At 41.9% G+C, this 23,628-nt stretch overlaps 1 protein-coding gene across 2 annotated transcripts in view; it reads right to left on the reverse strand.

Moving 5' to 3' along the window:
- Positions 1-4,638: 4,638 nt before the first annotated feature.
- The window catches only part of Grin3a (glutamate ionotropic receptor NMDA type subunit 3A), a 176,084-nt gene continuing 157,094 nt past the window's right edge, over positions 4,639-23,628 (reverse strand). The window contains exons 7-9 of one of the 2 annotated variants that reach the window (XM_021160784.2): positions 15,542-15,706; positions 13,084-13,160; positions 4,639-8,617 (exon numbers count right to left, since the gene is read on the reverse strand). In XM_021160784.2, the coding sequence (XP_021016443.1) occupies positions 8,278-8,617; positions 13,084-13,160; positions 15,542-15,706 (582 nt within the window). In that variant the 3' untranslated portion in view covers positions 4,639-8,277. Of the gene's footprint in view, positions 8,678-13,083; positions 13,161-15,541; positions 15,707-23,628 lie in introns of both variants that reach the window. The other variant, XM_021160783.2, reaches the window with a different exon arrangement.

The raw sequence follows: 23,628 nt of genomic DNA on the forward strand, positions 1-23,628 counted from the left end.
TGCTGTTCTTTGTTATGACTCTTCCAAAACTGACTTTTTAAGATAGAGACTTTTGCTATTTAATGCAGGCTGGCCTTGAATCATAACAGTTTCCCTTTCTGAAGATTGGGGATGTGTGTCACCATGCCCAGTAAATTCTTTAAACAGAATTAAAATTAAGAGGCTATCTTTGTTGACAGCATTTAGGTTTTTTAATATGAATTAAGGTAGTTTTCTGCCTTGCTGATTGTTTAGAGTCCCTACTGAGGAGAGACTACGTAGTTCTCTTCTGTGGCTTACTATGGAGGTAAGAGATGGTCTTTGGGTGGAACTTTGAGTTTTACAGAAACTAGCACAGCAGAAGTTTGTATTAAGTGAATCCCTTCTGATAATGGTCAAGGGCATGTTCCCTGTCTGTCCTCAGCAGGTTTTGTGATGAATCCCACTGTTCTGTGATGGGGATTTAAGAATGAAGTCTAGTTGTTTGGGGTTTACTTGGTTATCAAGAGAGGCCTTGGTTTGTTTATTCTGCTGCCAAGAATATACACTTACGTGTTGATGCACACACAGCCATGCTAACGTTGGGCCCTACTCCTAGACATGACCATTGCATCCACTACCAGGGCACACTCCCCTTGCTGCTGGCACTCAAAAGGTAAGCTGGAGTAACAAGGAACCAACTAGGCTGCTTGGGCAGCAGGTGGCTTCTGACATTAGCAATTCATCTCACTTGGCCTAAAAAGTCAGCTGCCTGGTACCAGATAGCATTGGCTTGTGGTGTGATGTAGAGGGAGGAAAGCATCATTCCCTGGAAAGCTGGGGTAAGAGGAAGCTAGAAATTGAGGTCCTGGTAACACAGGGTGTCATTTTCAGGAAACGTTCAAAAATGGTGATTGATTCATTTTTTTTTTCCCCTCCCTCCCTCCGCACTGGATTTTCTTTACCTAAATGGGTAGTTGTGAATGGGTTTCAGGAATGTACCTGGAATTTCATGTCACAATTTGTTTTGGTTTTAAATACATGGCTTAACAGCTCTTCAGATTCTGAGAGGAATTTTAAAACTTGACATTCTCCTAAAGTTAGAAATAACAGCTCTACATCTGTAGAAATTACAAGGTAATGTCTTTTATGGGAAAGTTTCTCAATTTAAAATAGAAAGTGTTTTATATTGAAGAAAAGTTCATTATCTCCTTCACTCTTCTCCCACTCTCCGCCCTTCCTCCCCTTTCTTCCCCCCTGCTTTCTCTTAGAAACGTTTAAGTAATACTGACCAGAATCAGGGATGCTCAGTCTGAGGCTTGTGTCAATCTCGTATAAGGTTTATCTCTATTTACTCTCAGGATCCCTTTCAAGGTTTTTAGCTATTTCTGATACTATTATATTCTTCATGGATATCTGTTGGGTACTTTGTTTTTTCTTTTTCTCTGTTCAGATTACTAGCTATCCCTGTCCTCCAAGGACAGGGGAGTGCTACACTTACAGAATAATGTGTACTATTGAAATGATACATGATTGGATTTGATAGTGTCAAAACAATAAAGTGATTGTCTTCCAGACCTACTGGGCTGGTGGTGTTTATTCTTGTAAGAAGAGATACAGCCTCCATGCCCATTATCATTTGTTGGTTGGAATACCTTTACATTTTGTTCTTCAATATTTTTTTTGTTGGGGTGTTTGTTTGCTTGCTTTTGTCTGAGGACAACAAGTTGATTGATAAACCCAAGTCTTAGTGCATCTAAAGAAATAACTTTAGAAATGACATCTTTAAAGAAATGACTTGTGTAGTACTTGAAAGAGAATGACTCTCATAGGCTAGTATATTTGAGTACCCAGCTGGTGGAACTGTGGAATTTTTGTGAAGGATTCAGAAGTGTGGCTTATTGGAGCAGGAGGAGGAGGAGAGCTTTGAGATTTCAAAGTCACATAATGTTTCTAGTAAGCTCCCTGACATGCTTGTGGATTGAGACGTGAACTCTCAGCTACTACTCCAGCACCATGCTTGCCTGCTGCCATGCTCCTCGATGTGATAGTAATAGACTTTAACCCTTTGGAACTCAGTCCCAAATGAAATGCTTCTTTTCGTAAGTTGTCTTGATCATCTTGTTTTATCATGGCAATAGGAAAGTAACTAAGGTAACTAGTTAGCCTCGTTACATTTGAGGATTTCTGCTGAACTTCGTAAAGTCTCATAATCCGTCTCACAATTCCTAAGATTTAGATTTGGAAGGGGCAGTGTCTTAGCATTGTAATTCTCAACATGTAGCAGAGTCATGTAGTACTCAGTAAAGATATCTGTATAATTGGGCTCCCTTCCTTCTGCCAACTCTTCAGAAGTCTGCCTGATTGTACCTGTGTGTGAATTCATGCGTTTTTTTCTCTTTCAAACTGCTTTTCTTTATAGAGTATCTCTTTACATTTCAAATATTTATGACTGAAGGTTTATTTTACGGTAGTAACTAAAAGAATTGTTGGGAATCTTGAAGTTAACATTTCTATAGAGACAGCCTGGAACAATTGGAGCTTCTCTTAATATAGACTAGCCTTTCTTGAAATGACAGTGTAGACAATATTGAAGCCATAGAATTGATAAATATAATAATGATGTGCTTAGAGGATTTCAAGTTACTGACATCAGTGAAATGAGATGATTTGAAAGGTCAGCTGTGAGAACTGAAAAGGAGCCCAGACTGTTCTTGAGAAATGAGGTAGCAGGCTGTGGGCCACTCAAGTGAGCCAGCTACTCAATTTGCATGTCACTCTCAGACTTTTACTTCTCTTTTATTCTCATCGGAGGGGAGTGGGGTTGGGGGGGATATGAGAATGAAAACTTCTGAGCTTACGATCCTTTCATGTATGTGCCCTATCAACTTAGGGATATATGCAGTGTATCAGGGTTATCTTGGTTCTGCTTTTCTCTTCTTACTCCATAAAGCTTGTACTTAACGTTTGTCATATTGAAGTATTTGAAGTCCTCCAGGTCCTCGATTGTTCTGGCTTCCCCATCCTGGACCTGTGCCCATTTATCTAAAGATGCTTGTCACCCTCCAACTCTGTCTCTGCTACTAGCACATGCATGTTTGTACCTGTACACACATGAAGAGCATGGTGTCATCTTTGCTGCTGTAGCACTTAATGTATATTAAGAAAAATTTATGGGTAAATATGTGTATAAAAAGCACATATGTGTGTGAAGGTTAGAGGACTCGGGTGTCAGTTTTTGCTTCCCAACTTGTTTGAGACATGTTTGGTTTTTGTTTTTTTTCTGTGTTTCAAGGCTAGTTGACTTATTAGCTTCTAGAGATTCCCCTGTTTCTGCCTCCCATATGTGGCTGCCATAGGTGCCCTGGGTTTATACATACATGCTATTAACCTGTTTTTTACATGGGTTCTGGAGATAGGAACTCAGGTTCTCATGCATGCACTGCAGTCACTTTACTCACCAAGTCATCTCCCTGGCCTTGATGTGCAGTCCTTTATCAGAGTACACACCATATTGTATTGCTAGATTGTATATCACATACACAACTACACTGAGCCTTATGGGTCCCTGAGATTAGAATCTCCTATTACCTTGCTATCTCTCCAGCAACTTGTCTTAATACCTGGACCTCCAGAATGAATGATGCAAAATGTCTTGGGGAACTTGGCAGTTTTATTAGGTTATAGCAAGCTCATACTTTTATGAGATTTGACTTGGTTATATTTCAGAGAATGTGTCAAGCTAGAAGATTCATGAAGGCAAGTTTGTAAGCTGCTGAAATTGCTTGGTTTGTCAGAAACTGCCTGCATACTGTAGGGCTGCTGAGTGACTTGAAGCTGTTTGCACCAGTGCTTGGCAGGACTTGGAAAGCAGAACAAATGCAGATTCAGTTATTTCTGAGACGCTTCTTGGGTGCTAGGGTGTGAGTCTCAAGTCGGAGGGAGCAGGGCAAGTTGCAGTGATTTCAGCTTCCCTCTGATCTGTAGAGCTGGTTGGGCAAGTTGAGGCTTGAGTCAGAGTAAGATTAGAGATACTGGAGGAGGAGCAAGAGGCAGGCATTGAACAAAATATTGACAGTACTGTTATTAGCTGTGTGACCTTGGACAAAATCTCTGACATGTTTCTTCCACCTGTAATCTCTCTGACTTGTTTATTCTACCTGTAAACTATTTGTGTATGACTATTGTAGACTGCGTCGAAAGTATTTAGAATCACATGGTTGTAATATAATCACATGATTAAAGGAGACTTCATTATATTATAGTAAATGTCCGTAAGTGTTGACTGTTACAGTATGTTTATAAAACCTGGAAAGATCAAATTGAGAGAAGATCCCCCAGGCTAAGACCATACCTGCCCTTTCCACTGTTGTGGTTTAGCTATTGATCTGTAAATGGAAACTAGGATGTGCTTGTTGAATTATTAAAGGAGTATAATTAGGACAGAGTTTTAGGAGACCCAATGAAAAGGGCTTTTTTTTTTCCTCCCTACAATGTCTTTCTCATATAAAGCTGCTCTTGCTTCCTGACACCCAGGCTCTACCTTCTCTCAGCATACCTTGTGCTGCTGTTAGACAATGAAACATGTATAAGTCTTGCATGGATGGGTCCCTGTGAGGAAGGGGCTGGGGTCTTGGAAGTATTCTAATCCCCAATGAATGCCAGCAACACAACGGAAAGTGAAGTTTCTGTCTGAACATTTATTCCACAGTCATAGAAAGCGAAGATGGAAAAGACCAGAGGACATCTAGTCCATCCCCGTAGTTGTACAAGAAAAGTGGCTGGAGCAAAACAGCCTGTTCACGCCATGCTCACAAGACAGCGGTGCAGTTCTTGGAGCGGAGCAGTTGCACACACATGGAAATGAAGACGCAGGGCAAATACTCTTCACAGACCTTACGGAAATACTTAGAAGCACTTCATTTTCATAAAATGACTGGCAGCTAAATGAAAGAGAGTGAGGAATCCCTAGACCGGATGTGTTTGGTGGCAGGAGTGGGGAGTAGGGTCAGGAGAAATATACAACAAACAGTACGAATGGTAAAGTGGTTTTAACGTCTAGAAAAGGAATTTCTGCTGAAGACGCAGTGGATTTTCTGGCTTGCTTTTCAAAGACTACAAAGTAGTTTCTTCTCTTCTTGATCCACACAAAGTGGTGGTCAACTTTGCTCCAAGGCTGTAATGGACCCAACACTGAGGAGTTACCTCAGTGATACAGTTGGTGTTCTGAGTGGCTCCACGTACATTTCAGGGCGGTGGAAGGGAAGCATCCATTCCGGTATAGGGTTTGTACAAATCTCATGAATAATAGAAAATCCAGGCATACTACAGACCCCAACTTCTTAGGTCCGTATGGCTGCCTCTTTGGCTATCCAGCCCGTTCGAACTTGCTTTTATTTGTTGGAGGAATTCTCTCCTCTTGTGGCAAATACTCTGGAACCCTTTCCTATTCAAACAAACCAGCTTACCCAATTCATGCTTGAAGTGCTTCCTGTGCCAGGCCCCCTTGGAAAATGGCTTGGAGTGTGGGACAGTTTTCCACATTCCATGTTTCCCAGTACTGGAGCCTGGTTGGCAAATGGAGGATTTCCTGATCCAATGAAATAGAAACTCAGGACGCAAAACAGTCTCCCTTAGCTCATTCTAACAGCCCTGTCCCTGGACATTTCCACTGTGAGCCTGAGGATAGGTGAGGGAGCTGCGGTGGAGCAGAACAAAGGTTTGGAAGGACTCTCCCTTTCGTGAAATCATTGTACAAAACACAGCACACTGTTTCACAAATTGCAAAACACTGTTCAATTACTACCATTAATTTTTTTGTTTTTTGTTTTTGTTTTTTCTTTTTTTACTATTTATCATGAAACTGCTTCACAAGCAATTATGTTTTTTCTTTACCTAGGACATGAAAGCATTTTAAGCAGTGTTGACAGCAGTAAGCCTGCTTTGTTCCTGCTGCTGCTTGCTGCATCCTGGCCAGTTTGGCCAAGTAGTTTCTCTTAAGAGCGTGCACTGATTCTCTGCTCTGTGGGCAGGCAGGAGACTCTGATGGCCACTACTCAGAATGCCTCAGTAGAGAAGCTTAAGACAAACCAGATATACAAAAATCCAAACTTACAAAACACATACCTTCGGGGATAATTGGTTTGCATTACAAAAGGATTCTTTACAAACGAATTCACCTCTGTTCCCTTAAATAGCTAGCCTCTCGGGTACAGTTGAAATATGAGTCGTTGAACAGATGTCCATGTACAGCAGGAGCATGGCAGTCATGTGAATAGAGGTACACTATACATCGGCCTTGCAGGCTGAACAGGTAACCAGGGATGCTTGGAGCTGAGCTCCTAGGGCATTGTTACAGATGGGTAGGAATGGCTAAGGGATGGAACCTACCAAAAGGCAGCTGAGGCCCACTGGGCTGAGAATGTAATAGGGCATGAGGATGCTGCACTTCAGTGAAATGTTGAATCTGTGAAGCTGAAGTCTATTTTTAAAGTCCCTCTGCCTCCCCTTGAGTGTTTCTTGAGTTTTCTTGCACTCCCAGGTTTACTCCTCCATTTAACTCCTTGCTCAAGTGTTCTGATTACAACTTAGGGCACTATCTTTATGTGGGAATCTGTGTAGCTCTTGGTGGAGTGTGGACAGTGTGTCCCAAAGTAAGAGGAGTTGAGCCACTGATGCTCCTTTTAATGATCCGAGCACTCCTTAGGACATCATTGTGCATTCCTTGTAGACATTACAATGACTGGAGAAGTGAGAACCTAAGCAACACTGACTGATAAACAAGGTATACTTCCAAATGGAACCCTGGTGTAGGGTGGGGATATGGAAACCAGTCAGTAGCTGGGTGCTGAAGTAAAAGGAGAAAAGGCTACAGGCTCTCTCTCCTTCCTTCTCACATGCCAAGAGGTAGCCAAACTTCCAGAGCAGTGTTTCTCTGAGAATAACTGTGGTGTGTCCTAGGGTGTTACCTAGCATTAGAATTCTGAGCCCACCTCTAGGCCTTCCCAGATCCCTTCTGGTTAAGTCTTGGCCATCAGCACTATAATGATAGCCTTAGATGATTATCTAGGCAACAGTTGGGAACATACAGGAAGTCTAGAGAGCTCATGTTTCTTTCCTTCGTGCCAAGCAATTATATGACTAGAAAGTGATACCTAAACAGAGGGGAAGCCACGCTAATTGAATCGATCTGAGGGCATTAAATGGAACCAGGAGGATAATCAGACTAGAACTTAGCATAACTCATCTGAGACAGTATAAGAGTGGGAGATGGTGAAGCAGGGCAGACTCCGGTATTTGACATTTATGATGGTTTCTGGTTGCTTCTGGGATCCCTCAGATTAAAAGAGGTGGCCACTGGTCTGAAAAAAGCCTCACCTGTGGTGTGCAGAATTTCCCTTAATACAGTGTCAGCTCACAGACCCTGTTGCAGGCATTTAACTAGGTGGCTAGCAAAGGTTCCCGCTAAGGACATGGCCGTTCTTGCTTCTCTCTCCTTTATAGAAGGCACACACTATGGTGGAGATGATTAGTTCTGATTAAAAGTATAGTGCAATACATTCTTTAGCCACATTGCCTTTCTGGCCCAGGGCTTTATTTTAAAAGCACCCTGTGCATTGTTGGTGTCTCATCTGCCTGTCCTCTGCTGCCACTCTGCATCCATTTCCCATTTATAGTGGTACATCAGCATGTTCCTACTCAAGGTTAGTCAGGGGAGGCTCAGAGATCCAGAGCTGCACAAGCACATGGTGCCAGCTTGGCCAGTCAACCCTTGCCTGTGTGAATTCTGAGCTCCCTTCATTTTTTTTTTTTTTTTAATGTATCTTTTCTGTTCAAGTTTGTGGGGCTCCTACCCTGTTCATTCAGAATGTTAGGTCAAATCTAGATTGGGGAGTTGTATCAAATCTGCAACACTAGATCATTCTATTTTGTAATAATATTAAAAAACAAACCCAGTAAGATACGGGTATGAGCAGCAGATTTTTATCTCTTGTTGAGGTGCAGAGAAAGGGCTAAAAACCAGAAATACTTTTGTGGCACCAGGTGAAAGGTTGACAGGAGCCAGAGTTGTCTGGCAGCTTGCCGATCCCCTTAGACAGACTTTACTCCTGACTAACTCTAGGTTCCTACTGTTGGAAAGATTTCTACCCTGGAGACCTGGGGGCGTGTGTGGGAAGAGCTGCTGCTGCATCTTAGGCTGAGAACAGCACACTTCATTGCCAGACCCCACACCTTTGTCAATGGATATAAAAGAGCTTTACAAAGAGCCTCAAGGGCCTCAGAGTACCAGGGGCTGAGAAAGGAGAGCAGAGACACAGCCTAGGATTCACAAGTCCGGTTCGTCCTTTGATACTCCTCCAGCTCTGTCTTCCTGCTTACAGCCAACTGCAGCTCCTGGCGGATCACTTGGATCTGCTTCTCCAACTCGGAGAGTTCCTGCATCACCGAGTTCCGAGCTACATTGAGGGAGTCTGCTTTCCCATTGGTGGTCAGTGAAGCAGGGAGCTCTCTTCTCCTTGGAGGGAGAGGGATGTCCTGGTGGGTCTGGGTACCCAGCTGGTTTTGTCCTTCCTCGTCATTAAAGATGTATTTTCGTTGGTTATCGTGACTCAGATTGGAAGTATTCCATACCATGAGCTGCTGGGGTCCCATGTTGGACCTAGGAAACAGAGACAATTCAGAGTCCCCTTCTGTCTTGCAGGTCCATCTTCTCCATCTGCTATGTGAACAGCAGAGAACTGGTTACGTTTGTAGAACTGATAACACCAAGTCATGAATGGACTACCTGCTTAGAATGTCATGGGGACAATGGGAGCCATGAACTTAGTTGAAGGTCTTACCAAGCCTTATGTTGCTTTGAAACTAGAATTGGATGTCTTCTGATGAAATGGGAAATGTTACATTGTCTTATGAATAATTTAAAGTACCTGTGTGTGTGCCAGAGAGACAGGGAGACAGAGACACACACAAGGGAGACAGAGAGAGAGAGAGAGAGAGAGAATATGAGAATAGACAGGACAAACACATGTTGAGGACATAGTATGACATCCTGTATTTTCCTCTATTGTCTTTTGTCTTATGCTTTAGACAAGGTCTGCAAAGTCACCTTTTAGCTAGCTAGCTAACAAGCTCTCAGGATCTGCCTTACCCCATTCCCCAATGCTAGAGTTGCAGGCAGACATCATCATGTTGGGCTTTAATTTGAGTGCTCAGGATTCAATTCAGTCCTAGTGCTTACAGAGCAGGCACACCTGCTGAGTCATCTTTTCCACACCTAGGTACATTTTTATACCTGACCTATAGGCAAGTTTAGAAAGCAGTGCTGCCTGGAGACATCCTATGACTAGAGATTCTTAAGCCCTAGTAAGAATGAAAGATCTTTGATGAGAAGTAGTGCTTAAACACTGGTTGGTTGGTTGGTTGGTTGGTTGGTTGTAGGTTAGTAATACTTTATGGCTGACATTTGGCCCTTCTGAGCCACACTGAGCTTCAGGGGAGAATAAAGACATTAACAAAGGTTTTAGCAAAGTGTTTCTCAGTACAGAGGCTTTATGTAGGTTGAGAATGACCAGTCAAGTCTGATGCTTGCAAACAAGAGCATCCTTGATTCCTGCTGAGTTGATAATGGCTAGAAGTAGATTTTTAATTCCTTCGGGCTTGCATATAGCACTTGCCACTGTCATGGAGACAGGGCTGTACAATGTTAGTGACTGTGGGAGGGAGGGGGCTGGGCACGTTTCTAAATACACCTTGACAGTTGGATGCAATGAGAAGTTTCTTACTGTGAGAACAGCTTAATCTAAGCAGTGTGACTGCTGATTCCTTCCACTCTGGAGGAGGAAGAGGAGGAAGATTACGACCACTTTTGCAGTTTACCACATGGTACAGCACAGTAGGAAATCCCCATTAAGTCCCTGTGTTTTGTTCCCATAAAACTGAATCAGCTTTATTTCTGGACTCTTAATTGCCTGAGAGTGGAAGTGGAGGCCCTGGAGTGGGAAAGACAAGGGGGTGGGAATGAATAACAAAACACAGAGATTTAGAATGATTCTATGTTGCTTTGCCCAGAAGTGGATTGCCAAGGTCTTCTAAGTCTTTATTCCTTTTTAGTCCATGGCCTCTTTCCTTGGTCTATGAGGTCTAGCTTAATAACACTGTTTGAGACAAGGTCTCATTCTCTTGCCCAGGCCGGTCTGGAACTCATTATATAGTCCAGATTAGTCTTCAATTGGTGGCCATTCGTTTTGGTTTTGTCCCCCAAGTGCTGGAATTTATAGCCATGGCTTTGGTCTCATTGTTTTAAGCATTAGGAAGATTGAGAAGTTCTGAGCCTAAGTTTTAAGGACTTGGCACATTGTCATTCTCAAATCTCTTCAGGTACAGTGCAAGCCCTCGTTGAACTATTGATGGGTGGCAAACCTGGAGAAAGTCTACAGGGTTCCTGGTTGGCCCAGCAGAGGACAATTGATCAGACTGCTCCGAGCTGCTTTCCCCTTCCCCCAACCTGGCTACAGATATATGCATGAGCCCAGCTGATCCATAGATCAGTAAGCAATTCAATTAATTTTTGTTATTAAGTATTTGGGTTACTTCTCACACAGCAGAAGCTCACTGAAACCTGCCCAGGGCATTAACATAAACACACTCCAAACCTCCTGATCATTCCACACTGTTGCCCTTGTTGAAATCTTAGATCTAGAGAGCACCAGAGCTCACTTAAACTGTGCCATGGTCTGGGGTGGGGGGTGGGGGGAATTATACAGTGATTCTGCCTACAGCTGCTTCCCGGACCATAGAATCAGAGGTGACATGGTTAGAAGTTCTCTTTTAGCCTCTTACTTTTCACATTGAGTAAATCAAGGATTACGTATAAAAACTCTTGAAATATTCATTCATTGCATTAAATGTGTGTTAGATGTGCATTAAGGTTGTCTCAGTCCCATGCCCTAGAATTTCTCCGAGCCACCAACCTCACGTTAGTCTTCCATTCATCTATCTCTCCAAACTCATTCAGTAAATGTGTAGAGCAGAGGAGGAGGTTGTGTCATAATGGCATGGACACTTGCATTTTATTCTTCCCAGAGAAGAGAGAAAGGCAGCAAACCTGATTCCAGTGCTATTGAGTAATTGACGGTCGGACAACACAGAGAGTTGTCTGCCCATTTTATTAGACTACAGGTACCATAGTAATCTGATACTTAGAAGCAGGCAGTCTAGTCATCCAAACCTTGCAACATCTCTGTGGAAATCTAGCAGAATAATAAGTAAATGCTGGACTTCTTTGTAACATATTCTAGTTGTTAGTATCACTGCTCTGGTAATCCATGGATGGCGTTGAGCTACCAATGAATACAAGGTGGTTGATGCTTAAACAGATAAGGTATCTAATTAGAAGAAATGAGTATTTCATAACAAAATGAGCAAAACAGGCTTCACTGGGACAGATATGTAAGATTGAAGTGACTTCAAACAGTGAGTTTAGAAGGTTGCAGGCTCTGAGTTGTGGGAACATTGCCATAGGAAACAGTCATTCACAAGATCTTTCATCGCTTGCAGCCCCAGTGCTACAGTCCAGTCTCTCCAGAGCATTGCCAGTTTATCAGAATCATTTGCATTGTTTTGTAAAGTCTCTCCAGTCACAGAGCACCTCCAACAGCCCCACTCAGTCTATGGTGTCCTATGTGCTGTCACAAGTCTGTTAGTGACAGGTTGAGCATTGATTGGGTCACAGTGATAAAGGCATTCTATCTTAAGTCCTTGCCAGAGTAAGGAAGGGGATCTGCAAGAAGAGTGGGTGCGTGAAGAGACTCATTTGGCTTTCAGAATAGGTGAGGTAGGTATATGAGTCCCATTAAAGGGACAAGGGCCACTGGCTTCATATTTCTATTTCTGAAAAAAAAAATGATCTGTAATTTTAAGACAGTATTTTACAGCTATGTGTTCTTATGTTCCCCTGGTTAAAGAATTAATAGAAAAATTTCTCTAGGGTTAACAGAACAGCTGTGACCTGACTAGTCTGTAGTTTGTCACTAATAGACTTGCACTGTGACAAAGGGATACCATACTGACAGCCAGGTGACAAGTCATTCTGTGACTGGAAAGGAGCCTTAAGAGATTTTAAATGATTCTGACAAGCTAGATGTAATCCAGAAGGGACTAGAACAGCCACATTGGAGATATAAGCTAGACAAGAATCCTGTTGGATCCCATTGTCCTTCTGTCAGGAATGAGAGGTGTTAGTGTCAGATTTTAAAACTACCCAGAAATCCCAGCTTTGAGTTGAAGATGTGCCACCAATTCACGGTGCCAATGCCCTCTCTGAGGTCTCAGGGCCCGTGAGAGATCCAAGAGAGCAGCCTGGGGAAGCTACAGCAGAGGCACAAGCAGCAGGTGCAAAATGGTTCTGACATTTTCAGTCACTTTGGATGAGGACAGAGCCATCCACAGGCTGGTGGTGATGAAGCTGTGGGCCTTTGAAACATTGAATTCTTCCTATTGGTGAAGACCTTTCCTAGGGAATCTTAAGAGTTGGACTTATAGGGCATCTCTCTAGCACGTTTCTCATATTCTTAGGAGTGCCGGAGAGGTGGGGAATTGAAGCATGCCTAGGAGGCAATTCCAGGTGAAAAAGACTGCCAGCTGTGCCCACCAGGGATGGGTTCCGTGCACTGGGTACATGACACTTGCTAGTATTTATTAGGCATTTGCTTTACTTTCAGGACTTTTAGCTGACTCATTTATGACTTATAACAACTCTAAGGAGTGGATACTGGTTTTTTTTTTTCCCATTTCACAGATGAGGAGTCTGGGGCATAGATGTTAAGTAACACATACTGGTAAATGTTGGAGACTGGACGGGCCCCAGATGCCAGGCTCGGCAGCCCATACTTGCCCTTTTGCCTATGTTGTATTCCAATGCTCGCATATGTTTATTTGCACAGATGTGTTTATTTTCTGTTTTATTTCATTGTAACTGAAAATCCATGTGTGTGCATTGATTTTGTTTATCAACACAGATGGCTCAAATTTGGTCAGAATACTTATTTAGAGGTTAAGTTCCTTTTTGAATAATGGGTAGTGTCACAGTTTATTTTAGCAAAGGCAAAGACAGCTTTGACTTCTTACCTCTTTTCCACACGTTTTGTCTTGGAACGTGGCTGCTTTTCTTCTACAAATGATGTGTTTAATGCTCTGTGAAACCTCTGGTAGGAAGAAAAGATTCATAAAGATCATTTGAACTGTGTCAGGGAAGAAGCACTGCTAGGGATTTCACAGATTATCTAGTAGTTACAAACTTTGGTTTCTTTAAAAAAAAAATTCAGACATGCATGAAATTAGGTCAACATTCAGCCACACCTTGCAAGGTAACAAGGATTCTAAATTATAGCTAATTATTTCTGGAAGGACAAATGCTTTGGGTGGTGAAATGGTATCTGATAGAAGTGACAACCATTACCTCCTGTGTGGTACAAAGCCTTGTACAGTTGTCAGAGTTCAGACTAACTCAGCCAAAACAAGAAAGGAAAGCTGGTTTCATGAGAATCTGATTATACTAGCTTAGAACAGAGACTATGACTTGTCTGCAGATTTCAAGGAAAGCAACGACTCCTTCAGAAATTATGAGGAACAGAGATCAACTGTGAGAAAACCGATTGTCTGTCTAGAAAACAACAAAAGCAAAAGTAAAACAAACAAGAAAAACACAGAGCAAGAAGACGAGTAAGAGAATGGGTGTGTGTCAAAAGCAGAAACCTATCCGACCTCACCTTTGAGCTGAGGCAAGGCAGAAGGAGTACCAGGAGGCAGATCAAATCCCACACTGGGGAGGCAGGGAGGCTCATCCATCTTACATGGTCAGACGAAACCATGCAATTTGCTAAAGTCTTTCCTCCTGACACACCCTCTGACTTCACCACGGATGTCCACATTGGGTTTCCACAAAGAGAGAGATGATTTTTCAGGCAAATGGATAGAACTAGAAAATACCATCTTGAGTGGGATAACCCAGACTCAAAAGGACATGCATGGTGTGTACTCATTGATAAGTGGATATTAGCCAAAAAGTTCAGAATACTCATGATACACCCCACAGATTCAAAGAAGTTAAACAAGAAGGGAGGCCCAAGTGAGGATTCTTCAATCCCACTTAGAAGGGGGAACAAAATATTCATGGGAGACAGAGGGAGGGAGGTATCTCAATGGGAGAGGGGATGGGGGAAGCGAATAGTGGGTAGGATCAGGCATGGAGAGGGATAGGAGAGTGGCCCAGAAGACCAGGAAAATGAATGGAAATATGCAGCTGTGGGGGGTGGGAGGAATCTCTAGGAAGTCCCAGAGACCCAGGATGAGGAGTAAATGTGAATGACCTTAGCTGAAATGCCCAACAGTGGAGATATGGAACCTGAGGAGACCACCTCCAGTAGCCAGACAGGACCCCCAGTGGAGGGAGGGGGACACCAGCCCACCTACAAAAGTTTTGACCCCAAATTGGTCCTGTCTAAAAGAATCTCAGGGACCAAGATAGAGCAGAGACTAAAGGAATGGCCAACCGGTGGCCAGGCCATTTTGAGACCCATCCATGGGCAGGCACCAATCCCTCACACTATTAATTGTGCCATGTTGTGCTTGCAGACAGGAGCCTAGCATAGCCTAGCCTCTGAGAGCTGCTACCCAGCAGCTGACTGAAACAGATGCAGATACCTACAGACAAACATTGGATGGAAGTTGAGGACCGCTGTGGAAGAGTTAGGAAAAGGATTTGAGGAACTAAACAGTGTAGCAACCTCATAGGAAGACCAACAGTGTCAACTAACTGGACCCCTGAGAGCTCCTTGAGACAGAGCCACCAACCAAAGAACATACATGGGCTGGTCCCAGACCCTCAGCACATAGTATCAGAGGACTGCCTTGTCTGGCCTTAGTGGGAGAGGATGTGCCTAATCCTGTAGAAACTTGATGCACCAGGATGGGAAGATATTTGGGAGGAGGCTACCCTCTCGGAGTCAAAAGGGAGGAGGGAGGAGCTCTGCAGGGCGGGACTGGGAAGGGCAGCGTTTGGGACGTAAATAAATAAATGAATAATAATACAAAAGAAATGTGTCCAAATGATCTGTGTCAACAGTTTTAATTATCTCTGTCAATTAGGTGTTGGTGTCTATCTTACAAGAGAAAACCTTGCTTCTCCAAGACATGGCCTCATGCAAGCAGGCCTCAGAACTCTTGGCAGAGAAATGGGAGACACCTACAAGCAAATAGGAACTTGAGACTCTTACTGGCTTTCACTTTGACATAGAAAAATCTGTGCGGAATGGAATTTTCACATCATCTCTTCAGATGATTTTTTTGTTAAGTGAAACTGGATTCAAAATAGTTATATTGTGTCTTCTATGGGCAGCAGTAGTGTTCCAGGAAAGGGAAGCATGCTATGAGTCCTCTGTTTATGGGGAGATGTAGAATAGAGGGAGTTCCACCCCTGAGTGCCCAACCACTCCTCTCCATCTCTTGCCATTTTCTGGTTGACGAACTTCCTCAGGAATTCGTAAGTATGGGAACACCAGCACAAAGAAGTTCCGTCAGAACTCACCTGACTGGTGTGCAGCCAGTACTGCAGCTTGGATTTGTTTTTGATTCGTGGTAGCAGCAGTCTGTACACTATGTGTTCACCAATGGTTGTCAGGATGGAGAGACCAAATCCTATGCACAGCAGCACGAAGAGTCCAGAGAAATGCTTGATGCCCATTTGCAAAGTCTGCAAGACAGGAGAGGCCTTGAGCACCATGGCCCACTCTCATTTGCTCCTTTGATTCACTGTGTAGTCCTAGCTGACCTCCCTGGGTGGATTCCACCATGCTCCGTCCCCCTCCCCATGAAGACATGCCCAGTGTCACTGAGGGCTGCTGCTAAGCACTGTCCTGTAGTGCTGCTTACACATGGATCTCACTGTGTGTCATCCCTGGAGTTGTGCAAAGGCTCCGAGTCTGGGCTATGCTTCCATTTTTTAGAAGCAGAGGAATAACGAAGTGAGTAGTTGGCTATGTGAAAAGGTTGAATAGCTATGAAAGAACCTCTTTCAGGAGCAGAGGAAGGATAGATTTAAGGAGAAAAGACCATATGCTAAATAATCACGGAAGTTAGACCTAGCAGGGAATGTCAGGACCCTTTAGTTAAAGGTCTGAATGGCTGCTAGCTGTTGAAATATACCAGTGACATACAGAAAGTTGAGTCTGGCCACAAAGTGAGGCAGCTGTGGAGAAAAAGGAAAAGGAGCATTGCCTGCTGGCTTTATGCGAGCAGGTTTACAGCTTAAGAGTTAAGGAAACCTACTATGAAAGGTTCTTGTATGACATAGTAATAGGCCTATGTGTGGTATCATCATTATTAATTATTATTAATAATTAGTGCTCAATATATCATTGCTACAGATACAGTGAGAACTACTTTTGGGTTTCAACATTTGAACCATAAACATTTCAGTAAAAACTCTGAGCCATACTTTTTTTTTTTTTTTTTTTTTTTTTTTTTTTTTTTAAATAAGGGACTTTCAAGATGAGGAAAATGTAACTCACACCAGGTCACCTTGCCAATAAACACGCAGATCTTCTGTTTTCTTGTATATAACAAAATCTCATTTTTCTCATATTATCCCAATAGTTAATATGTTGTCTTGGGTTTATATATGTCTTTACTAAATTTTTTTATACCTACACATTTTTAGGCTAACAAAAGGTTTTATTTTATTTTATGTATATAGGTATTCTGCCTGCATGAGTGTCAGCACACACATGAAAGTGTCCACAGTCAGCAGAAGAAGGTGTTGGACCCCCTGGAATGGAGTCAAAGATAGTTGTTAACTTACACATAGGTGCAGAGAATCGAACCCTGGTCCTCTGGAAGAGTAACAAGTGCTCTTAACCTCTAAGCCATCTTTCCAGTTCTGTTTGTTATTTATTTTTTTGGGGGGGGGGTGGAGACTGGGATTCACTGTGTAGTCCTAGCTGTCTTCTTTATTTTTTAACTAGGCATTTCATAGGCATGCCAGAGTCTATATGTGTATATTCTTACTGTAATCTTATAATACTCCTTTAAATATTAATTATCTCCATTTCATGTGAGGAGCCTATTATGTTTCCACAAATCCAACACACTAATATGTGAAGGAAGCAGGCTGCAAAGTACAGGCTGACATCGGTGCTTTCTGTCAAATGAACCTCTCTTACAGGCATCCTTTGCTATCTGATTTCTTGCTATGCATTCTCTATAAAAAGTTGCCAAACGTTTTTATTCAAAAATTCAGCAGCTGAGTTGAAAGTACCCTGTACTTTGTCTGTGGGCATCAACACAAATGTTTGTGTCTGAGTCTGAGGGATAAGGGATAAGGTATAAGGCCAGAGCTGTAATTCAGCTTTTTTCCCCGTTGGTCATTGTGCTTGTTAGTTTTTGTCAACTTGATACAAAATAGAAGTACCTAATAGCATCTCAGTTGGGGAATTGCTTCCACCAGATTGGAAAAGTCTGTGGGAAAGTCTGTGGAGGGATTTGATTTTCTCCAGCCATGATTGATGATGGTGGTGCCACCACTGGGAAGGTGGTCTTGGGTTTTGTAAGAAAGCAAGTTGAGCGAGCCATGAAGAACAGATCAGAAAGCAGCTTTACTTCATGATTCTTGCCTCTGTTCCTGCTTTGATTTCCCTCACTTATATGTAATAAACCCTTTTCTCCCCCTTCATTATTTTATTACAGCAATGAAAAATAAATTAGGTTAGCCACGTTCTCTTAAATATGCTGTGCATTTGTGTGTGTGTGTGTGTGTGTGTGTGTGTGTGCCTGCACCCTAGTAGTAGAGCACTTGCCCAGGGTACATAATTCCCTCGGCTCCATCTTTAGCACAATAAATAAATAGATAAGTAATAAATAAATATCTAGGGTTAAATGCTTCAATGTATGCATCCATCTTTGGTGGATTATAATGTCACAGTTCCCACATTGTGCATTAGGAATATACACACATAGATGTCTAAACAAGAGAATTTTTGTAAAATTAAGAAATGCAGTTGTGGTTTTGAATTAAATGGGGGCGTAATTTGTGTTTTCCTGTGAGAATAATGAAAAATGCTGCCACCACCTGCACACACTGGTCATCACAATTTTAAGAATAAACTAGATCCAGATAAAGGGAGATGCCTCTAATTATCAAATGTGTGGTTTCTGCCTAGACTATGGATGCTTTCAGGAAAATGCAGAGATCAAGACTACCATTGTGTGTGTGTGTCCAAACGGTTTTGTGTCTTACTCATATGTGAACACTTGGAACAGCCATTCCCAAGCTTTCAGCAAGGAATGCCATTAGAGTATTTCATTCATCGTTTGAATCTTACGTGTTGCCGATGTTTCCATGTCCTTCTTCCCATTAACAGGCTGTCCATAACACACAGCAAGCACCCTGCCTCTTTCCTCTGGTTCTTTGCTCCCAGTTATTCTCCTCTCATTCTGACGTGGACTCACTGTAATCAGATGCCTCACTGTGAAGCATTATATAGTTTGGGGGATACTTCTCTCTCTGGGTGCAACTTCAATCCCCATTGCCAATCCTCATCTCTCTGACTGTAATTGATGACTTGATTTCAATTCCTTGCTATACTTACTTTTTAATCCAGATTTATGACTTTATATACTGCTGATATGCTAATGATTTCCAAGAAATAAGGATTTTATTCTTCAATTCTCTAGTCAAACTATTTGGTTATCCCAAAACATATCACATTTAACACATTAAAAGCAAACTCCTTCGAGTGGAGGTACCCTATGTGGATGGATAATACTGCTACTAGAAGCCATAAGCTAGTAAGTTAAATCCCAGTGAGTGGGTTACATCCCTCTGGGTGGTTGGTAAAGGTTGCTCACTAGACCTAGATGACTTATTGTCAAACACACTACACCCTTTGGTTTCAGGACATAGAGAAAACACTCGAAGCTGAGCAACACTTACTCCCTGCTAATAAGTTGATAGTTCTGCCAGGTGCTATTCAGGCTACTGAAAGAGAAAAGACTGGAGCTCGGATGCTATAATACAAATCTACTGGGCAAGAAGTGCCCATTGGTTCAATAATGGCATATCCATTATGCAAGCAATTATTTTCTAATACAAGGAGAAATATGTCTGGCACTGTAAACCTGATCAAAGTCTATGGGCATCTACTGTTATTATTTTACTAAGTGGACATGTTGTTAAGTTATCTTAACATTTATGTTTTTTACTTTTTGCCTTGGTCAAGGAAGTTTGTGCTTGTAGTGGGTGCTGGTTGACGCAGACACAAAATTGGTCAGAGTGCGGAGAACACTCTTGAGTGTTCAGCTCTAAGTGGGATAGCTATATCATCCTCTCCAAAACTCTGGAAACACAACCAAAGGGGAACTGGAAAAGCTGTAAGGGCCTGAGAATGAGGAGTGCTGTTGTGCAAGCCTTTTCTGTACACGCAATGGCAGAGATGGTTGCCTGGATAAGGCTGGGCTCATCAACATTCCATCTCGGATAAGTGAAGAAGTCACGAGGCTCCACCTCCTTCTTAGGAGCTGTAAGCAGTTTGAGATTACTGTATTCTTTTAATATAAAGTAATTTTTTTTGAGACAGAGTCTCATATTCTAGCTTAGGCTGTCTTGGAACTCACTATGTAGTTCAAACTGTCAGTTAACTCAAGGAAATCCTCCTGCCTCTATCTCTTGAGTGTAGGGATTACAGGCATGAGCAACCGTGCTTGGCCTCACACAATTACTTTAAAATTCTCTTTTTTCCCTCTGAACTAAGATAATTGGCACATATATATTATATATAATATACAAAAACATATATTTATATAAAATATTTTTTCTAGAGTGGTAAGCAAATACACACTATTTTTGAACAATTCTTTGAAAAATGATTTTTTTTAATCTCTAAAATTTAGTCATCTATTTATTAACTTCAATGGATTAAGTCTATTTCTTCTTTTATCATGATTTACTGTTACCAAAATGCTATGATAAATATTGCTGCAGTAAAAACATGTCTGTACCAATTTAAACGTGTTATTTTAACATACTTCCATGAGTGTGGCTATCAGGCCAATAGTTACAACTATTTTGGTAAGCAACAATATCTGAAATGACCCTTTAAAAATGGTAGAAACCAGACTCAGTGCCACCCGAGGTATGAGATATTGTAAAGCTCCCCATTCTCACAGCCTCACCAACCTTGTTTCATGATTAGTCTCTCTGGTCCCTGCCCCTTTCTGGTGCAAACATCAAACCCACGACTACATGTGTGTTGTGCAAGCACCCTGCCTCTGGCTGTACCCAAGTCCAGTTTGATTTAAATGTTGTAATTAGTATTATTTGGTGGTTGAATATTTTCCCTGCCTTTTGTGTAGATGTTTGCATTTTCTGCATTTATGAGTTTTAGACATGAGACTTAATTTGAAAAGCTATTGACTTTTTCCTTTCTATGTTTTCCCACTTTAGATTTTACCATAAGGTCTTTTATTTTTTGGATTTTATTCCATAAAAGTTTGGATTTGCATGTGTGTGTTTATTTTGTCTTCTTCGCAAACACCTATTGTTTCAATTGTTTTGAACAAAAATGTTTTGTGTTCAGTGGTGATTTGGAAGAATGTTGATCTTGTCAGTCTATCTTGAGTTTTTATGCTAGGGAACAGAGATATGTTTTCTTCAGGACCTTCAGTTTCGTCCCAATACTTCAGAAGCTTATACCCTAAAGGGTCAGTTACATCTTAGAAAAACCTGCATCCCTTTTAGCTAAATTTTCAATTTTATTTAAAATCCGTGTGTGTATGTATGTGTGTATGTGTGTGTGTGTGCGCATGTGTGCATGCATGTGTGTGTGCACGCCTCTTCACATGTTGGGATTAAAGGCATATACTACCATGCCAGGAAAATGGTTGGGTTTAAAAAAAGCTTGCAAAACCATATATATATATATATATAGTGCTTATGCATTATTTTTAATTAGGTATTTTCTTCATTTACATTTCCAATGCTATCCCAAAAGTCTACCCCCCTCCCACTTCTTGGCCCTGGTGTTCCCCTGTACTGAGACATATAAAGTTTGCAAGACTGATGGGCCTCTCTTTCCAATGATGGCTGACTAGGCCATCTTCTGATACATATGCAGCTAGAAACATGAGCTCTGGGGGTGGGGGTACTGGTTAGTTCGTATTGTTGTTCTACCTATAGGGTTGCAGACCCCTTTAGCTCCTTGGGTACTTTCTCCAGCTCCTCCATTGGGGGCCCTGTGATCCATCCAATAGCTGACTGTGATCATCCACTTCTGTGTTTGCTAGGCCCCGGCATAGCCTCGCAAGAGACAGCTATATCAGGGTCCTTTCAGCAAAATCTCCATTGCAAAACCATATTCTAAAGCTGCCATTATAAGCAACATAAATGCATCTGTATGTATTAGATTAAGCTCATCAGAGAACGTCCTCGCATCTACACAGCTTTACTGCTATGCATATGCACTGCTAGTTTTCACTACAAATAATTTAAAGGTTTTGCGACATAGTTTATAAGTCATAGTCATTGGTATAGGTAATCCTGAAAAGGATCCCAGATTTTGGGTATACAGCCTAGCATGAGTGGCAGCTAGGTCCTGTAGCATCTCACCCTCTCACCCCACTCCCAAATATCCAATATCTAATTCTCAGACTAGCAGCCACATTTCTACTTCTTGATGCCACTTCTAAAGCACGATTGACTTGGAATACAAACCAACTTGCTGAGGCAACTATTTTTCCTCTGTTTGGAAAAGAGCTATCTAGTGGCATGGAAACTGTAACATATGGTAGGGAGCAGACACAATCCATTAACACAGGATCATAGCAATATGTTGTTACTAATGTGTATACCTTTGGAGCATATTGCTGTTATCAGTTTAATTTAAATATGGTCACTTGTTCTTCGAGCTAAGATGAAATGGATGGTAGTTTAATATTATGTCAAGGGGCTAGAGTGATACCCTGGTAATTGACCTGAGTTCAATTCTTGGAACTAATGTAAAAGAACTGGGTGTGGCGGGGCAACACTTGTAATCCCAGAGTGGAGAAGATGGGGACAGGAGAGTCTCTGGAGCTCATCAAACAGCCAGCCTAATCTCAATAGTGACCCCAGATCCTGGTGAGATGCTTTCTCTTCAAATACAAGGTAGGTAGTTTCCACAGAACAACACTCAGGGCAGACCTCTTGCTCTCGAGTATACACTTGTACACTTGCTCATGCATACACATGCATCCATACACACACCACACACATACATGCATACTCACAGAAATGCATACACACACCACATACATACATGCATACACACACTTCATGTATGCACGCACACACTTTTTAAATACATCTATTTCTTTGCAATACATGATACTGAAGTGGTCTGGGCCTCTTGCTCATTGACAGTTAGTTTGTTAGTTCTTGGTTTCTCCTCTTATGAAAACTGGATTGAGGGCAGATTACATTAATAAGGTTATTCTGAATAATTTGAGACACATGAATATAGGAACTATAAAAATGAGATGAATTTAATATAATAGAAAGCAAACTCAGTCTTTGTGGCCTTCAATCTTTCCGTTCTTCTTACCAGGTTCATGTCCATGGACAAGATTGTCTCTGTCATTTGTAAAGCTGAGATGAGGGCACCCCCTCAGTGTTGATCAAATGACAAGTATGACAAAAGTTAGGAGCTGATTGCCCCGCTCACACCAATTCTTACTGTCACTCTAAGAAGTTGTATAGAACTATTGGTTGGTGAGAAATTGAAAGTTAGCTAGAAAAAAAAAAGCATTCTAACTTCAAAATCAATATAATCCATTTCCCCAAATATCTAGCCAGATCATTTTTGTTGTCAAACCAGAAACAACTACTCAGTCCAAAGTTTTATGTAGCTACGATATGGTTGATCAGGTAACTTATCCAGCTACTCCAAAAGAGTCTCCTTATTAAATATGAACAGCTAACTAAGTATACTTCAAATCCTTGGTCATAATTTCAATTTTTTTTCTACTGGAAGGTGTGCATGTCCAGAGCTGTCCTGTGGCTAATGGCTGTCTAATAATGGCTGTCCTCAGGAGATCTGTTTGGATGGTGTTCACCTTTCTCACTAAAATTTCCTCTCAGAGACAGATATGTCAGGCAAGGATGAGAGGCTCTCTTTCAAGTGTTCTTTATGTCTCAGGTTGAGAAGTGTGCGGTGTGCTCTGCGCATGCGTGGCGAGGAGGGACTTGGGGTCTGCTCCTATCATTCATTCCCTTTCTTGGTCAGGATTCCATAGATGTCCATTTAATTTCAGAACAGTGGTAGCTGGATATCAGGAAGTGAGGATCCAAGGACCCCAGGGTCCTTTCCACACTGGTCTCACAGATACAGGGAAAGAGAGAGGCAGGGAAGTCTGTATGCTTTACACATTTCTTCTCTTTGGGTCCTCAGAATAAACTTAGATGGAAAGACACGCAGGCCGAGGTGCTCATATTCACCTAACTCATAAGTGGTGTGGCTATACTGTTCTACCTGAATCCATACCCTGGGCTATTTGGCTCTCAAACTGTCTTAACTATTGGGAAATGTGTTTGACTCCACTGTTACAGGGATGGCATTATTTGTACAACCCAAATAGATACTTTCA

The sequence above is a fragment of the Mus caroli genome, chromosome 4 (assembly GCF_900094665.2).
Source record: "Mus caroli chromosome 4, CAROLI_EIJ_v1.1, whole genome shotgun sequence".
Classification (NCBI taxonomy): domain Eukaryota; kingdom Metazoa; phylum Chordata; class Mammalia; order Rodentia; family Muridae; genus Mus; species Mus caroli.